General features: G+C 40.9%; 1 protein-coding gene across 9 annotated transcripts in view; it reads left to right on the top strand.

The window, feature by feature from the left end:
- EFCAB11 (EF-hand calcium binding domain 11) overlaps positions 1–19,243 on the top strand; it is a 197,732-nt gene that overhangs the window by 7,603 nt on the left and 170,886 nt on the right. For 8 of the 9 annotated variants that reach the window (XM_032624777.1, XM_032624775.1, XM_032624779.1 and 5 more), the window contains exons 4-5: positions 11,407–11,508; positions 12,383–12,473. In XM_032624777.1, coding sequence (XP_032480668.1) covers positions 11,407–11,508; positions 12,383–12,473 — 193 coding nt within the window. Of the gene's footprint in view, positions 1–11,406; positions 11,509–12,382; positions 12,474–16,386; positions 17,052–19,243 lie in introns of those variants that run through there. The other variant, XM_032624783.1, reaches the window with a different exon arrangement.

The following is a 19,243-nucleotide window of genomic DNA, read 5'->3' as shown; positions in this document are numbered from 1 at the left end:
AGGTTAAGCACCCTCAGCCAGAATCCTATTTGGGTGATATGTCCCTCTCAGGGCGCCACATCTGGAGGCACACAATGTCTGTCTGTCTCCTGTAGATACTAATTTTATCACCGGTCATGACGTTTTCGGATTTCTCCATTGTATTATTTCTCTTTATATTTTCTTCCCTTGCAACTAATCAGCAGCCTGTGGAGAGACACGTTCGATGTTGCAGATATTCTGCTTCTCATCAAAATTTCCGCCTGGGTTTGGTATCCATTTATGATTCTTGTCTGATCCAGTTTTTGCCATATGATTGCGAAGTAATCATTTTATAATACCAGTGCTTCTTTCAGTTAGCCCTTGGCATTTTTACTGTAAGCAAGAGACTTCCCGTCTTCTTGATTGATCAATCTATTTCTCTTTTATCAGTATGGACTCATAAATTTGTATGTTTTTAATGATTTATAATTCATTACTAAATTATTTTAGTGCTCCACTTACCACAGATTTGGCCATTGAGTGCCTCCTTGAGCTGGCTTCTGTGTCCTTTAGACTGGCTTGACGTTTTTCTTTTTAAAAATCTTTTTATTTATAAATTTTGGATTTACAGAAGAGTTTACTAGATTATTTTTTGGATACAGGCTTGGTATCACATATTAAACATGACTTTTCGAACAATATTATTGCTAGGAGAAGTTGTTTTTGACATACTCCCTAACTTGATAGAATTTCCCCAGGCTTTAAATTTCATGTTAAAAATTTTCATGCTTTCAAAGTATTCAAATGTTGTTTCTTTGCTGTTCAATTTAGGTTGTAACTTCTTGGTGAAGCCTTCCTTACATATTTTCTCTGGGTTTCTATGTTAATATTCCAGTCTATAAAGATTTCTGTCTTCTGGCAGAAGGATTTCCCGCATTTTTTGCATTGTTAGGGTTTCTCTCCTTTAGGAGTCCCCTGAGAGTCAGTGAGTGATTCTGTCTGGATGCATGTCTTACGCTGCTCTTGCTTATGTAGTGTTTCTACATAAATACGTGTAGTTTGCCAAAAGCACTCTCACATTCATTATTCTCGGAGATTTTCTCCCTTATGTGTGTTCTTTGGTTCCGAATTAGGGATTTGACTTCACAGGGAAGGTTTTCTTTCCTTAATCAGTTCTTTGATGTACAGACAGGTGTTATTCTGGAAGAAAGGTTACCCATGTTCTTTACAGGTGTAGTGAATTCTCTGATATAAAGGTTGACTTCTGAAAAAACCTTCCACATTCAGTATCCTGAGTTTTCCCCCCATGTGTATTAGCTCACATTTAGTAAGATATGACTTATACACATGTGTTACATTCATATGGTTTCTCTATGGGTAATTTGATGTACATTGAAGGGTAAATTCTGGCAGAAGGTTTTCCCACCTTCATTACATTCTAAAGGTTTCTCTTGAGTGTGAGTGCTCTGATACAAAATGAGGACTGGTCTGTGGCAAAAGGATCTTCCAAGTATGCGGTTGTTAGTTTCCTCCCCTGCCTTTTCTTTTTTTCTGATATTTGAGAAAGGGTTGACTTGAGGCTGGAGATATTTTGTAAATTTCATGAACCTTTCCTCTCCTTCCTGAGTTCTCTAATGCTTGGATTTGGACTTCCTGCAGAAACAGTTCTCACATTTTTGCAGTCATGGAGCTTCCTTTTAATATTAGTTCTGATGTTCATTAAAGCTTTAGGTTTTGAATGAGGTTCTTTACATTCCCTTCATGTGGCCTATCCCACACCTGAGTTCTCTTATGTATAATGAAAACTGCCTTATTATGGGACATTTTCTCAAATTCATAACAGTCTAAGGATTGCTTCAGAACTGGAGTTTTTGATGCTGAAAGTAGGCTTCCCTATGAGGGCTTTCTGACTTTGGTGATGTGCTCCGGGACCTGCTCCCGTATGCACATCCCTTGGCATTTAATATCAGGGATATTATAGGTACTCTCACATCCACTTCCCCATCAGGTCATTAGGATGCTTCCTGTCACAGCATCTTTTCTTAATAATTAATTTTTAAGTATATTTCAAAAGGTTACAAAGTAAATTAGTCATCTGAGAAATTCAAGGGAAGATGGTTGGAGGAACGAGGTCGACGTGTAGGTGCTTAGTACCTTGCTCCAGAATTACTGTGGAAGGGGTTTCCTTAGTCTACAAGCTTCCAGGCTTTTCCCTTCCTCTTCTGGACCTGATATCAACAGCAGATTAATTTTCCCAAAGTATCACTTTCTTCATGATTAAAGGAGTAGACTTAGCTTCAGTTCATGTCCCCTTGAAAGGGGAGACTCAAGACCACAGACATCCCAGGGAAAGAGTAAAATAGCCATCTTAGCAGGAAGTCACTGCTAAACGCTAAATGCTGCTAACATAAAAATTTTTCATTAGGACTGTTAGTAGTGAACCAATTTCAGACCAGCTCCTTCTTTTCTCCCTTTCAGTGACATGAGTCACATTTACATGTTATTTTTCTTACAGGAAGAGAGTTTATACACAGATTATTTTACCAAATATATTATCGAAGAGAGTTTATACACAGATTATTCTACCAAATATATTATCTCTCTCCTTAATGTTTTGATCTTGAAGAACTGAAAGGTTGGCCTTGGCTTTCTGGGAGCTATTAATTCAGGTAATCAACTTCCCAGAGTTCTTCTGAGTAGCTGTGACTTGGGAATTCTCCCACTAGGTGTAGCTCTTCTTACATCCAGACAAGGTTGTGCCATATCTCCAGCATGCAACCCCAAAGGACCCTCCACACAGGGCCCATTTGCTGCCCAGCTTCCTGGGGGAAGGTCCAGACTCACATCCTGGATTGAGTCTGACTGGGCAGAGCCCTGACGATGCACACATTTCATACAGTACCTAAACCTGGATGTCCAGACCCTGCTTCCCAAGGTCTCTCTAAAAGGTGGGTCGTTTCTGTAGAGGTTCCTTGTGAAAATTAAAAAGAGTGAAAAGTTAAGACAAAGCCATTAGAAGAGTAGGATGTCTCAAGGGAAGTCACACTGGGAGAATTTGAGGGCAGCCAGAATGAGTAGCAAAAAGGTGTTAATGACATTTTTAATGCCTATAACTTAACAAGCACGTGAGTATCAGCAAAAACTGTTTAGGCACCAGGAACAAGGAATTATATTAATGGGAGAAAAAAAAAATCAAGCCACTTGTTTAAGGAAGCAGCAGATCAGTGTTGGGATTGGTTCCAATACACACTATTGCTACCTAATTTTAGAGGGTTTTACTTCTGTTCTCTAAGGGTATAAGAACATTTCATATCTCCTCTAACTATAGAAAATGAAAGAAGTTTGCAACTAGAAGAGCCTAGAAAACAGTCATATATTTCCTTTTTTAAAATGAGGAAACTGAGCTCCAGAGAGGAATAAAAAATCTTAATCCTGGCATTTGATGGTTCTTTATTGGTTTATAGGATACTTTTACATGTGTTACAGTATTTATTATTATTATAGATAATAATTATAGCTTTGATTCCCTGAGTGTTTACCACGTGCAGACTCTGTGATGAGTATTATGCATGGATTGTTAAATTTAACACAACTCTATGTTAGGATTATCCCATTTTATAAGTTAAAACAATCCTGAAGCTTAGAGAGGTTAAGTAATCTGTGCAGGGTGGCAGACCACAGTAGTGTAATCTCCAAGCTTACCCTCTCAACCATTTGATAAACCCTTCCCTTGAGGTTAATAGTGTCATGGATCATACTGATGGAGCTGAGGCCAGTCTTCATTGTCCTGGGAACTTAATGAATGAATGAGTCGAAATCAGGAGTGGGTCAGTACACAAAACACAAATCACAAGGTTCTGTGCAGCCGCTAGAGGCTGATGTCAAATTTGGTTCCGAGCTACTGAGTGTCCAGATCAAACAGGGAATCACAACCAAGTGCAGAAGTCAGCATCCACACCACAGAAACTCCTTTTCTAGAGAGACATGGTTTTCCCCGATGTGGGATATTTCCCCCACGATGTCTCGTGGAGGAGAGACTGATAAGTGGACACTGATGTCCACAAACTGTTCAATAACTTCAGTGAAGTCTGTAAGGCCGTTTCTTGAACTTTTTTCGGCATAGGCCAGTGGTTTAATGCCAAACGTGTCTGGGCAGTTCTATGAAGGGCAAGACCATGTGTGATCTCAGATGGTTTGACTTCATTGTGGGATAAATCGTAGAGCATTTTATATGAATAACAACAGCTAAGATGTATAAGACTTTTGCTTAATCTGCTCAATGCACATCACCCCACTGCATTCTCACACAGCTGTCTGTGTGTTTTTAATCCCAGATTTATATAAAATATGCTTGAGGGAAAAAACCAGAACAAAATATCAGAATTTTGTTTCCACTGGGTGATTAGATCATGCTTTTTTCTCCCCTTTCTTTGTTTTTTTATATTGTTGCCCTTTCAATACACTGAACGTATTTTACTTTCATACTTAGAAATAAAAAAGCTTTCCAGGAGCTTACTTTTAAACTGCAACTTTAAACAATGGAAAAACCAAAGAGATTGATTCATTACAATGGTGATGATGGACTGTTTGACTCAGTCATGCTATCCAGGGTCAGTTTAATTGAAAAATAATTTGTGGATGATGAGGTTAATGGCTTTTATTTATTGCTATCTTGGCTGAGTTGTTTTGGGCCAGATAGTTCACTATAAAAGTATTCTTTTCCTAAATTTAAATGTCTGTTTTCTAGTCTTCTAAGTTACATTGTAAACACATTTTTTGTATTTGTTTTGTGTATATTTTGTTGTTTTGGGCCCCTATCTAAGGAACTGAGGCCGCCGTATAGCAGGTGTAGCAGGCTGTTGTTTGACTTCAGATTTCACTTGACTTCTTTGTTCATTTCTATCATCAGGAAACACATACACATTATACTTACCTTATCTTGAAATCATAGGACCATTTTATGGTATCGCCCACAGATATTCCCCTCTCAATTAGTGTATTTAATTCCCCATTTAAAGATGATGAGTAAGTTTCCTTGTAGCGGTAAAAAAGAATTAGGAGACACTGACCTAAAGACACTCTTTAAAAATGTCATATTTGATAGGGAAGATTAAAGAAGTATTGTCACTTCTGTGATGGCCAGATGTCACACGAACACAATAGACAGGACCTGTAAGGGTTTCAAAGGGAGCGGCACTCCCTTCCTGCCCGAGGTGTGGGCCAGAGCCGGATGTGGAAGGCTGGGTGGGGTTTGCAAAAGGTGGAGAAGCAAAGAGGAGAACAGGGAGAATGAATAAAGGCAGATGCCAGCTGCGAGCTTGTCCTCCAGCTCCTGGTGCTGCCTGTGCTCTGCTGGTGCCAGCATGGATGAAGAACTCCGTGCAAATTTAGACTTCCCTGCACAGTCCACACCCATGCAAACGTTGCCTGTCATGTCCTGGAGACTTTGCCGAGGTGTCTGTTAATGGTCCAGAGGAGGGGCTTTATTACTCACCACTCGCCCTCCATCACAGGTCCCTCCATCACTTTCTTCTCCTCCGCAGCGTCTCTTCCTGCATGCTAGCCCTGTGGGGTTTCTCCTACAGACCCCCTACCCCCAAGCGTCTCACCCTCTTCTCTCAGATCCCTGCCCCCCGTTTTACAGCGCGCCCTTTTGCCGGTCCCCCCCTCAGATTTGCAGGCTCAAAGTGCTCCTCAGCCGTCCCTGTGTTGGTATCAAGTCCTGCGGGAAACGGAAGCCCCCGCCCCCGTGGAGTGCTGCTTTCTCGTGCTGCCGCGGGGAGTGCGGTGCGAGCCGCAAGCCAGCTGCACCCCTGCGAGCAGCCCTGATGGAAGCTGAGAGTTGGAGAGGGGAAGATATAAGGATCAGTTTACCTGGAAGGAAGAGTGAAGCTTTAAATTCCAGAATAAGGGATCGGGGCTTTGCACTGATAACGCTGAGGAACCTTTGAAGGGTTATGAGCAGGAGATGTGCATAATAAAAAAAGATGACGATTCCTGTCCACGTTTGGTAGGAGTAAGGTTTCGTTGGTTCAGAATTCTCTATTCCACTGTAACCTGTTTTTACTCTTCCTCATTTCCCTCCCAATGATAGAGTAAAACTTGCTTTCTTCCATTAAGGTGGATTCTTTTCCCTTCATGCCCCTACTCTTATGCGTGTAGCTGGAAGAAAATATTAGTCCTCTGGATTTACTTACCCATCTTACTGTGACAACTCACTGCTCTTGATGCCCCGAAAGGCCTTCTGTCCTTACAATCTTTTTATGCAAACACATTCTATCCTTTTTTTTTTCCTGCATGGCCTCCAAAAGTCATAATCTGAATTTTATTTCTCAAACTAGAAAAGGCTTGTATTATACCTTTTAAAAGGCCACTTAATCCTTTTAAGCCCTTATTTTTAGGCATTTTCAATCCCTGGAAAAATTAATAGATGGCCCAATGACTGTGAGCCCTCTCTTTTCTACTAAATCCAGGACCAGACTTACAGTCTAAAACACTTGGCATTTTTATTATTTTCTCTTTCATTCTCGCAGGTTTATTGCAGTTTCTAATTTAAGCTCTCTGTGATAGCCAGAAACTAGATGACTACATTTTCAAGAGGATTTCTCTGTACGCACTGACCCTGAAGCTTAGAACTGTGAGCCACAAAAAAAAGAAAAAAAACAACTTTCGAGGGAAAATTGATATAGTTTTATTGGACTTTTTGAATATTTCCACCCCTGTGGTGAAAGATGATTACCTTCCTAGGAAATTGCTTAAAAACAAAAAAGGGGGAAAAGATAACACTTCTGTATATGATATATCTATATCACATGTATTAAGTAGATTGGAAAGTAAAAAATATATATATTCATTATAGAACATGAAGAGTCCATTTCGCCAAGAGTAGTTTATAAAATGGAAGGGAGTGCTTTCAGTGATACGGAAAATGCACAGACTTGCAGAGTCTGGAAGGATTCGTAAAGATCATTGGTCCCAGTGGCCTTTGAGGCATGATCCTCAGTCTTGTGTCCTGTGGGGGGCACTTGCAGAGGCACTGCTGGAGAGGGAACGGTGAGGAGCCCACCTCACTGCAAACCGAATAGCTTTGCCTTCATCTCCACACACTGGGCGTTCCTGTTTTAGAAAGAAGAACCTTTCCTACAGCTAAAACAAAGTCAGAAAACTACCGGTAGAGTCCAGCTACCCGGGCAACTTCTGAACACCTTCTGCAGATTAATAATGAACACAGATAAACATATAGGTCTACGTGGTTCCTGTTGTGATCCCAACGTCTAGCTACAGCAAAGTGTGTTTAGGTAACTTTTATTGCTGGGACAGTTTACAGAGAAGACCCAACCTCGTATTTGGAATTAGAATGTTCTGAACATACTTTCACTCCAGGGGTGGAAACAGGTAATGCATTTCTCATTGTGTATGAAATGTGGTGGCAGTAGAATTATGGAAAGTCTTTGTGAAGTGGTAATTTTAGGTTCGAATGTTGTGACAGCAGGTGGAGCTAGTAGTAGGAACTCTATTTCTAGGCTATTTAAACAGCAGTAAGACATATAAAACTTACATTCATGTGTTTGCATTACAGAGCTGTAGGAATAGCAAACCTTTTATGCCTTGGCTTTGGAAAGTGATCATACTACTACAACATGAGAGCTCAGCTGAATGGAAACTTCTCTATCCTTTTTAGAAAAGGGACTTGCATGGTATTGAATGCATTTGTATGTGTTGCCATCGAAGATTAAGACAAGGGGATGGGGATGGGGCAGTGAGATATGTTTACATGGTTTAATATTGACTTTAAAAAATAAGGTATCCGAGCCTGCGGGAAAATAGGGGAAAATAGTGTGAATGAACTTGATTACGTAAATAGAGTTATTTGCATTATTAGATGGTTTCTTCTTTTTAAATGGTAATAAACATATAGTTGAAATCCACATATATTTTCTCCTAGGGAACACTAAAGAACATGTGCTTTTTATCCCCCAAGATATGAAATAAAGACCTGACTACTGGGCTTCCCTGATGGCGCAGTGGTTCAGAGTCCACCTGCCGATGCAGGGGACGCGGGTTCGTGTCCTGGCCTGGGAGGATCCCACATGCCGCAGAGCGGCTGGGCCCGTGAGCCATGGCCGCTGAGCTTGCGCTCCACAATGGGAGAGGCCACAACAGTGAGAGGCCCGCGTACCGCAAAAAAAAAAAAAAAAAAAGACCTGACTACTTTATAGCCCCAAGTACGGATGAGTTTTCTGAATATGTGGTTTAAAATATATCATTCACCACTCATGCACTTTTTTTTTTCTTGTGAATCTGAATCACACATTGAACCATGGAACTGTGCTTTTTTTCTTACCGTTTCCCGAAATCAGATGCAATTAAATGAAGAGCAAATATTATGCATTCATTTCCTTTTCCTCTGAATTTTGTTTGTTTTTTACTGTGTCATAGGTATTAAGAAATTGGGGTTTCTAAAATGACGATTTTGCTGGATATGTGAATAAATAGAGACCTACTTTTTGGCATTAATTTACAGTTATAAGAGCATTTAAAACACATTTTAACGCTTTTTGCTGAAAACTAGAAATAACGTCTTCCTATGATTTTATTTACTTATTCAACAAACATGTGAGGAATGCCTCCTACAAGCAGGTATCTGCTTGGAATTAGAATGTTCTGAACATACTTTCACTCCAGGGGTGGACACAGGTAATGCATTTCTCATTGCATATGAAATGTGGTGGCAGTAGAATTATGGAAAGTCTTTGTGAAGTGGTAATTTTAGGTTTGAATATTGTGTGGATAAATTTTGACAACAGGCAGTCCTTTCCCTCAGTGTGTCTCAGGCAGACGTGTGGCCAAATAGTTACCATGGGACCCAATGAGAATGGAGCTGCATCACTGCACATCCTCCACTGCCATGGGGGAAATGCTAATTCCATACAATGTGTATTTATTAAGCACATGCCAAGCACTCTGGTAGGTGCCAGGAGATACGCCTGCTGCTGCTTTCTTGACTCTTGCTCTTGGTTTTCTCCGAAGCCTCAAACAGCTTACGTCTCCAAATTGCAGCTCCATCTCAGCACCACCCCGATCCTGCTTCCCCTCGTCTTTCTTACCTCTTTAAATGACTCCTCAAACCACCTAGTCCTCAAGCCAGAACCTAGGGCTTATTCTTGACATCTTCTTTCTCTTGCACTACGTCTGACCCTCCATCTTTTCTGCAGTATGTCTGGAACCTTCCCCTGCCCTCCGTTCCTGCTGCCTGCACCCTCGTGACCACATCTCCTGCCAGTAGGATCCTAACGAGTCTCCTTTTTTATATTCAGCTTTCTCCCCAGTCCTTTTTCAAAACAATAGCCAGAGAGGTCTTTCCAAAATCTAAATCAGATCATGTCACTTCTCAGTTCAAACTTTATTGACTTCCTATCGCAACTGAAATAAAAATCAGATTATTTCCCGGGACCCATGAGGGGCTGTGCGTTCGGGCCCCTGCCCACCTCACCAGCGCCATCTTCACCACATTCGAGCCCCTGTGGCCTGTTTTCACTTCTCCCACTCCCCACCCCGTGGCCTTGGCACGTGCTCTTTCCACGGCCTGGGATGCTCTTCTTCCCACCTTTAGCCAGTTGGTGTCTTCTCATCACTTAGGTCTTAGCCTAACTATTACCTCCTCTGCGAGATCTCTCCTTCCCCAGAGTCTGCTCTACGGGAGGATTTCTGTGACGCGTTTTATACCCTCCTGTTTTCCCCTCGTTGCGCACGCCACAGTTTGCAATTATGTGTACGTTTGTCATTGAATCTGTATCATCACCGTCTGTGTCACTAGACCAGTGACCCTTGGCACTGGAATCGTGTGTGTTCTCTTTTCCCCTCTATTCCCAGAGCTTAATGCAGTGCCTGGCACCCAGTGGGTCCTAAAGAGTTGTAAGAGAATCATTCATAAACACATAAAGATAGATGGACTTTTTAAATTTCTGAATCTTTAACTACAAGTAAGAAAAATGTGGAAAATTAAGAAAACTATTTTCGACTTTTTAAAAAACCATCGGAACTATTTCGGGAAATGTGTATAGTTCAGTATACCTCACCAAAATATTCCCTTTTGGAAAGGGTGCAAGTTCTTAAAAATTAGCACGTGGTTATTGTGTGATTTGGGGCTATTTTTAAAACAGTGATACATTTTTAAATGGAAATTCTGACTTGTAAAAACGAACTGCTCTTTTTAGATATTTAGGACTCAGTTCACTAGAATGTTTAAATTCTTGGCTGCATTCTTTAAACCTACTACAAAGATCACATTAGAATTCTTTTTTTTTTTTTTTTTTTTTTTGCGGTACGCGGGCCTCTCACTGTTGTGGCCTCTCCTGTTGTGGAGCACAGGCTCCGGATGCGCAGGCTCAGCGGCCATGGGTCACGGGCCCAGCCGCTCCTCGGCGTGTGGGATCTTCCCAGACCGGGGCACGAACCCGTGTCCGCTGCATCGGCAGGCGGACTCTCAACCACTGCGCCACCAGGGAAGCCCTAGAATTCATTTTATTTATTTATTTATTTTTGGCTGTGTTGGCTCTTCGTTTCTCTGCGAGGGCTTTCCCTAATTGCAGCAAGTGGGGGCCACTCCTCATCGCAGTGCGCGGGCCTCTCACCATCATGGCCTCTCCCATTGCGGAGCACAGGCTCCAGACGCGCAGGCTCAGCAATTGTGACTCACGGGGCCGGTTGCTCTGCGGCATGTGGGATCTTCCCAGACCAGGGCTCGAACCCGTGTCCTCTGCATTGGCAGGCGGATTCTCAACCACTGCGCCACCAGGGAAGCCCTAGAATTCATTTTAATAGACATTGTAAGCACAGTATCCAATCTCATATGATCATGCTGGGCTCTTTTATTATGAGAATCACAGGAAGCAGAGCCTGAGGCTGCAGAACAGTCATGGGAGGTAGCTAAGGCTGGGGACAGTGCCAACGCTATTGTTTATGGAATGTTCTCTCCACCTTTATCTGTGGTATGCAGTTGGTATTGACTTTTGAGAAACTACTTCTTCGCCCCGATCTCCCAGCTGGAAAAAAAACCCTGTCGTAATGACATCTGGCTAGGAAAAAAGGGATCAAAGATGCATAAGGAAAGAAAATTATGAGACCTTATTTTATAAGTAGTTTCGGGCCTGTCTGTTAGATCTGTCAGAGGGAAGAGTGTCATACTTTTTCGAGGTCATCATCTTTTATCTCCGGGAAGAGCTCAGTGAGCTCCGAAAGTGTCTATCCTTTTTGCCATCGATTGCTAATGTGGAGTCTACTTAGCTTTTAAGGAAATGTCTTTTCAACTTTAGAGATCTTTATGAATAAATACTACTCACCAAAAATTAAGGTAACATTTGTTTGTGGTAGTATCACTTTCTGTTTATGGTTTGTTTCCTTCTTAAAGAGGAAGAAAGTAAATTGTTTTTTTCCAACTTTTAGGGATATTACTTAAGGAGTTTTTAGACATTGTAAGGAAAAAGAATGAAGCTCAAGTATATCGGAATGAAATAAGACACATCTTCACAGCTTTTGACAGGCACTGTAAGTATCTCTAAAGTGTTTTGATATAAAAAATGGCTGTTAAGGAACTGTGAATGGGAACATATTCAGTAACTAAAATAATAAACTTGGAAGGTTATTTTACTGTATTCATTAGCTATTACCTTAGATGTTGGTGTACATTTTTTTTCTCCGTCACAATCTTAAATTCTTGACACTTACGATGGGTGAAATAATATCTACAGTTATATAATTATACAATACTTATGATTTGCCTGCAGTGTAATAGGGACAACAGAAGGGCTGGCCGTGCGGGGATATAGGTGAAGAGCTACTTACGGAAGTTTGGGAGACCATGAGGCCTTTTTTGCCGACTCCTCCTTTGACCCACACATAATTGGAGGAATTGTTTTCCCACGCTGGGGTGGCCCAGAGGAGTAGCTTCAGACCCCCTCCCCACATAACACAGGGTTGAAAGACTTGTGGAGTCCAGGTTCAGCATTTTGGCTTCTGTAATGGTTTTCCTCTAAATAATAATATAGTTCTAATACCAAGCAAGAAAAAAATGTGAATTTTGAAGAATGAATTATTTTGGCAATTCACAAAGACTTGAAGCCTAATGCCATTGTTGCAGTGTCTGTCCCTTAGTCCTTTACCTGGGAGTCAGGGAATCAGCAAATCATGGGGCTGGAAGAAACCTGCAGGAGCATCTGGGGCTGTACTGAGGGAGAGTATTACTAGATTCTCAAATTCTTCCAACAAGACAATCTCAGATTACCTTATATGTAAAATCAACTGTAATTTACTGCTTTTCTCCTAGTAATAGATTAAAGTCTCACGCGTAAGTTATGGCTGAAATAGCAGTTCATGGGGCTGATAGAAGTGTGTGAATGTTATGTATTCTGGTTTCAAATAGATCGTGGATATTTAACTCTGGAAGATTTCAAAAAAGCATTTAAGCAGGTGGCTCCCAAGTTATCGGAAAGGATTATTCTCGAGGTATTCAGGTAAGGTGCCAAAATCTTTATGTATACCCACCCCTTGATTTACCATTTGCTTTTACAAGTTTCCAGTTTTATGGAGAACACTCATTTATGCTTATTTTTCACTAGTGAACATTTTCATCTTACAGCATATTGTCATGGTCCAGGAGAGAATTTTTTTTTTTTTTTTTTTTGCGGTACGCGGACCTCTCACTGCTGTGGCCTCTCCTGTTGCGGAGCACAGGCTCCGACGCGCAGGCTCAGCGGCCATGGCTCATGGGCCCAGCCACTCCGCAGCACGTGGGATCTTCCCGGACTGGGGCACGAACCCGTGTCCCCTGCATCAGCAGGCGGACTCTCAACCACTGTGCCACCAGGGAAGCCCCAGGAGAGAATTTTATAGTTAGCTATTAGTCCATCTACACCTTGACAGTGGGCTCTAAAGTGGGTGGAGTGCTTGTATACTAGGAAGGTGCAAAAATCATTTGTTAGTAGGGGTGGAGAGGAGCAGAAAGAAAGTAGAACTTCTTTGTATATTTACGTATTGACCAAACCACCCCCCCCCCGAAGCTTTATTAATATTTAATATGGATGCTGGTGTTCTCCCATGGTCTGTATTTCATCAGATATGGGTTTCAAATGGTCCTTGAGTTATCTGGAGAGTAGAGTTGGGTTGATCAGTGGTGGCGCCTCCTTCATTTGTTTTCAAAGTTATAGACCCATGTTGCAGTTCACACACACCTGACGAAGTAGATTTAAAGACTATATTATGTTTTCTTTATAAACTAATTCTGACAAAATGGCAAGTGGCTTAAAAGCAGTTTCCGTTAGGAAACTGCAGATTGAAAGTAGTAAGAATAGTGTAAGCACATGCTTGCAAAGAAAATTGCAGAGTTGCCTCTTCTCTGACTGCTAACATGAGTTCCTCATCAACCCTGTTACCAGGTGTGTTAATTAGGGTTTCATACAGCAGTAAGAGCTAGAAAACCCAGAACAACAAAGCTCAAAAAAGAGAGCAATAAACACAGGAGAGTCCAGGGCTGATTTGATGGCAGCACAGCTGTGAAGGACCCAGATTCCTCCCCTCTTGTTGTTCGGCTGCCTCAGCATCTGGCTTCTCCCTCTTGCTTCAAGATGGCTCCCGAGGTTTCAGCCATCACACCTGAATTCCAGCTAGGTAGGCCAAAAGGGAGCAGAAGATAAGCCCCTCCCTTTAAGGCTATCCATTATTTCTTCCTACATCTCAGTGACCAAAACTTAGTTCCAAGGCCACGAATAGCTACAAGGGGGAGGTGGGTCTGGAAAATGTAGTCCCTGCTTTGGGCAGTCATGTGCGCTCAAATGGAGTTTCTGATACTGAGGAAGAAGGAGAGAACAGATACTGGGGGACATCTGGCAGGTGTTCCCATGTGGATAAAAGTAATTTCGTGAAATCTGACCGGAAGCCAGCCCTGCTCAGTAGGAATTATCAAGCAGGTTATTTGAAATAAAGATCTGCGCTCACTGTCATTAACAGTGACATATATGAAATTCTTTTGCTGCATCATTTGCAAGCAGATTATTGAGCAAGCTATTGAAGAGCAAAGGAGTTCAAGCCAGGCGCAGACAAAGTGCCTGAGGCCAGTATTACTTAGGTGATTCCAGAACATCAAGACCTTTAAAATATAGTAGCATCTTTGTGCACACTTTGTGATGAGAAGAGTAATGAAAGTCAATGTATTTCTACCACATGGTGGTGGTTTTTTCACAAAAAGAATTACTTCGTTTTACTTTTACAAAAAGACACGTGTCCATCTTCCCTGGTGGCGCAGTGGTTAAGGATCCTCCTGCCAATGTGGGGGACACGGGTTTGAGCCCTGGTCCGGGAAGATCCCACATGCCGCGGAGCAGCTAAGCCCATGCACCACAGCTACTGAACCTGTGCTCTAGAGCCCACGAGCCACAACTACTGAGCCTGCGCACCACAACTACTGAAGCTGGCGTGCTTAGAGCCCGTGCTCCACAACAGGAGAAGCCACCGCAATGAGAAACCCGTGCACCGCAACGAAGAGTAGCCCCCGCTCGCCGCAACTAGAGAAAGCCCGTGCACAGCAATGAAGACCTAATGCAGCCAAAAATAAATAAATAAAATTTAAAAAGACAAGTGTCCAAATTTGCTGACCTTTTTGTGTTAAATGGTTTCAGGAGGTGCCCCCTTGTACCACATATATAATTTTGAAAAATCCACTTAAATATAGCCATTCAAGATAGAAGCAGTCTTTGAACAGTGAGTGGGAAAGTAACTGCTTCTCAAAAGAAATCTACGTTATTGGGAGAGCATTTTTGAAAATAGACATTTGGCAATGTGATTCTGTTTTAAAAAATGTGTACACCTATTGAAACCTTCATACCTGCATGTTTAATAAGTTAAAAATGGAATGTTCTAATCTGGTGAAAAAAGTCATACAAAGTTGCAGTGGTTTAAGAAAAAAAAGTCATGAAGAACCTAGGAGCAAGACGGGAATAAAGACACAGACCTACTAGAGAATGGACTTGAGGATATGGGGAGGGGGAAGGGTAAGCTGTGACAAAGTGAGAGAGTGGCATTGACATATATACACTACCAAACGTAAAATAGATAGCTAGTGGGAAGCAGCCGCATAGCACAGGGACATCAGCTGGGTGGTTTGTGACCACCTAGAGGGGTGGGATAGGGAGGGTGGGAGGGAGGGAGACGCAAGAGGGAAGAGATGTGGGAACATATGTATATGTATAACTGATTCACTTTGTTATAAAGTAGAAACTAACACACCATTGTAAAGCAATTATACTCCAATAAAGATGTTTAAAAAATGTAAAATATTTAAAGTAAACTCATAAGAGCTTATTTTTATTATAAAGTAAATAAAATTCTTAGAACAGTTTCTGGTAAACAGTAGGAACTCAATAAATGTAAACTATTTTATTTGTAATCACATAACTGCCCAGATAATCCGTAAAATTTATTAATCATCCTCTAAAAAAAATAATAAAAGTAAATAAAATAAAAATTAAAAAAAAGTTTCAGTGGTTTGAGAGCACAGTTTTTAAAAGTATAAAAATTCAATAGCTTTGATAAGTTTTCAAGAGCAACTAATTGGTATCAGGAGTGATGGATATTTATTAGCTGAATTTCAATTAACAATACCAACAAACTAATTAAAAAAAAACCCTTAAGCTTTTTCATTATCAGAGGATGGAATTAAAAACAGGGATTCGGTGTCATGATACCCTTTTCCCATTTAGATCTACATACCTTTGTGAGGTATCTCTGACAGCCGTTAAGACCAAATAGTAAAACAAACTGAACTTGAAATTGCTCAGTCACAAAGGATCCAACCGAGATGTTCAGAAATAATAAAGTATGTGTAATCACATTGCTCTTGTTAGATGTTATTAATAATTTCAAGTGATGGCAAAAAGTCATTTGCCATTAATGAATAAAATGTTTTTACCTTTAATTCCTTAGAAATTTCTGTATTACATTTTATAATGAACATAACATATTAATATTGTGGCACATGTCCCTATAATCTATACATAAATATATTCATATGCCCACAAATCTTGTACTTCCCAGGATTGCGATCAAAACCGTTTAGAGACTACTACAGTAAACAGCCAAACAAGGCATTTTAGCTAACTGAACATGCCCTGCTTAAAGTCTCATTTGTATTATTATTTATAGCACCACAATCCCTAAACCAGAATAAATGATGCATGATAAGAATTAAATGAAGTTGTGACACCAAAAGAGAGAAAAATATTTCCTCTGAGTGTAAACTGAAATTGGCCAGAGAAACAGAGATGTCTAACTTCCACATGTCTCTGTTTCAGTGGTACAAATAATTTTCAAGAATAAGGAAAAGAAGGATTTCCCTGGTGGTCTAGTGGTTAAGACTCTGCGCTTCCACTGCAGGGGGCACGGGTTCGATCCCTGGTCGGGGAACTAAGATCCTGCATGCTGTGCGGCGTGGCCAAAAAAAAAAAAAAGAAAGAATAAGGAAAAGAAGAGCAGCTGCTGGGGCCGTTAGTGATGATGCAAATTACATAATGTTTCTAAGGTTAGACACTGTGTGAGAAGCTTGAATAGCTTTGACTTAATTCACACTTAAGTGTGAATGGAGTTCATTCCCAGGTTCACAGTTACTCAGAAGAAAGCTGATATATGAAGACCACTATAAAAAGGCGGCCAGAGAGGGAGACTTCCAATACGACCAGAGTCAGCTGTGGTTTGAATGATGAAAGAAGTTTTCACAATCTTCAATTCTTAGATTGCCGGATTCTTCCCAAAGAAACTTCTAGGACCAAGAGTAGTCTCTTTCCAGAAGGCTTGTGATACTTGCTCATATCACACCTTCATTTTATAAGACAAACCAACCAACCACAACAATAAAACCAACTAAACACCCAAAGCAAACCGTCCAGAAAGACAGATTTGAAGCATAAGGCATCAAAGAATCATTTCATCTTGTAACTTGATGGAAACACTGGAGTATCATTCATTAAATCTGAGGGCTTTACAAGAAGTAAATGAGATACGTTTATAAAGTTTGTGAATTGTTCACTAACTACTCTGGTGGTGTTTACTTTTAGCGATTTTTTCATGAATAAAAGCAACGTGGTTTTTAAAAAAGTGTATATTGTCAGTATTCGTAATATTCATAACCTGTTCCGCTATCATAACCTTTTTAAAAAAATCTTAGTTCTATAGTTAAATGGATTCAAAGCTCACCTCCAGACTTTGTGCTATAGTTTCTGCTAAGCTGAAGTCTATCCTCTAGGTAGGGTTCATAAGAACTATATTCCCTGGTGTCTTCCATGTTCAACAATGTTTATCTGAGCCATTGTCCTTGAATAAAAACATATAATAGATTGAACATTAACATTTTTAAAAAATTAATTAATTTAGGGGCTAGCCTGGTGACGCAGTGGTTAGGAATCCGCCTGCCAATGGAGGGGACACGGGTTCGAGCCCTGGTCTGGGACGATCCCACATGCCGCAAAGAAACTAAGCCCACGAGCCACGACTGCTGAACCCCACACGCCTAGAGCCCGTGCTCCGCAACAAGCGAAGCCACTGGAAGGAGAAGCTGGCGCACCACAACAAAGAGTAGCCCCCGCTCGCCGCAACTACAGAAAGCCCGTGCCCGGCAACGAAGACCCAACGTAGCCAAAGATAAATTATTTTTTATTTGTGGTGTGTGGGCTCAGTAGTTGTGGCTCGTGGGCTTAGTTGCTCCGCGGCATGTGGGATCTTCGCAGACCAGGGCTCGAACTTGTGTCCCCTGCATTGTCAGTAGGTTTCTTAACCACTGCGTCACCAGGAAAGTCCAAACATTAACATTTTTGAATCACATTCTTTTTCTCTGAAAATGCTGATTGTGCTTATGTTTGAAGTCCTTTTAAATTGTTTAATTTCTATTTCTTTTGCTCAAATTGTTCACCATGTTTCTCAGTATATTTTCAGCAGTGTCTGTTCTCCTTTGTGCTGTGTCCAATGTGGCTTTTTTGTTGTTATGGTTTTTTTTTTTAATATCTTTATTGGAGTATAATTGCTTTACAATATTGTGTTAGTTTCTGCTGTATAACAAAGTGAATCAGCTATACGTAAATATGTATTCCCATATCCCCTCCCTCTTGCGTCTCCCTCCCACCCTCCCTATCCCACCCCTCTAGGTGGTCACAAAGCACCGAGCTGATCTCCCTGTGCTATGCGGCTGCTTCCCACTAGCTATTTTACATTTGGTACTGTATATATGTCCATGCCACTCTCTCACTTCGTCCCAGCTTACCCTTCCCCCTCCCTGTGTCCTCAACCCATTCTGTACGTCTGCATCTTTATTCCTGTCCTGCCCCTATGTTCATCAGAACCACTTTTTTTTCGATTTCATATATATGTGTTTGCATACAATATTTGTTTTTCTCTTTCTGACTTACTTTACTCTGTATGACAGACTCTAGGTCCATCCACCTTACTACAAATAACTCAGTTTTGTTTCTTTTTATGGCTGAGTAATATTCCATTGTATATATGTGCCACATCTTCTTTATCCATTCATCTGTCGATGGACACTTAGGTTGCTTCCGTGTCCTGGCTATTGTAAGTAGAGCTGCAGTGAACATTGTGGTACATGTCTCTTTTTGAATTATGGTTTTCTCAGGGTATATGCCCAGTAGTGGGATTACTGGGCCATACGGTAGTTCTATTTTTAGTTTTTTAAGGAACCTCCATACTGTTCTCCATAGTGGCTGTATCAATTTACATTCCCACCAACAGTGCAAGAGGGTTCCCTTTTCTCCACACCGTCTCCAGCATTTATTGTTTGTAGATTTTGTGATGATGACCATTATGACCGGTGTGAGGCGATACCTCATTGTAGTTTTGATTTGCATGTCTCTAATGATTAGTGATGTTGAGCATCCTTTCATGTGTTTGTTGGCAATCTGTATATCTCATTTGGAGAAATGTCTATTTAGGTCTTCTGCCCATTTTTGGATTGGGTTGTTTGTTATTTTGATATTGAGCTGCATGAGTTGCTTATATGTTTTGGAGATGAATCCTTTGTCAGTTGCTTCATTTGCAAAAATTTTCTCCCATTTTGAGGGTTGTCTTTTGGTCTTGTTTATGGTTTCCTTTGCTGTGCAAAAGCTTTTAAGTTTCATTATGTCCCATTTGTTTATTTTTGGTTTTGTTTCCGTTTTTCTAGGAGGTGGGTCAAAAAGGATCTTGCTGTGATTTATGTCTAAGAGTGTTCTTCCTATGTTTTCCTCTG

Source organism: Phocoena sinus, chromosome 2 (genome assembly GCF_008692025.1).
Source record: "Phocoena sinus isolate mPhoSin1 chromosome 2, mPhoSin1.pri, whole genome shotgun sequence".
Classification (NCBI taxonomy): Eukaryota; Metazoa; Chordata; class Mammalia; order Artiodactyla; family Phocoenidae; genus Phocoena; species Phocoena sinus.
This window is presented reverse-complemented; position numbering and strand designations above follow the sequence as displayed.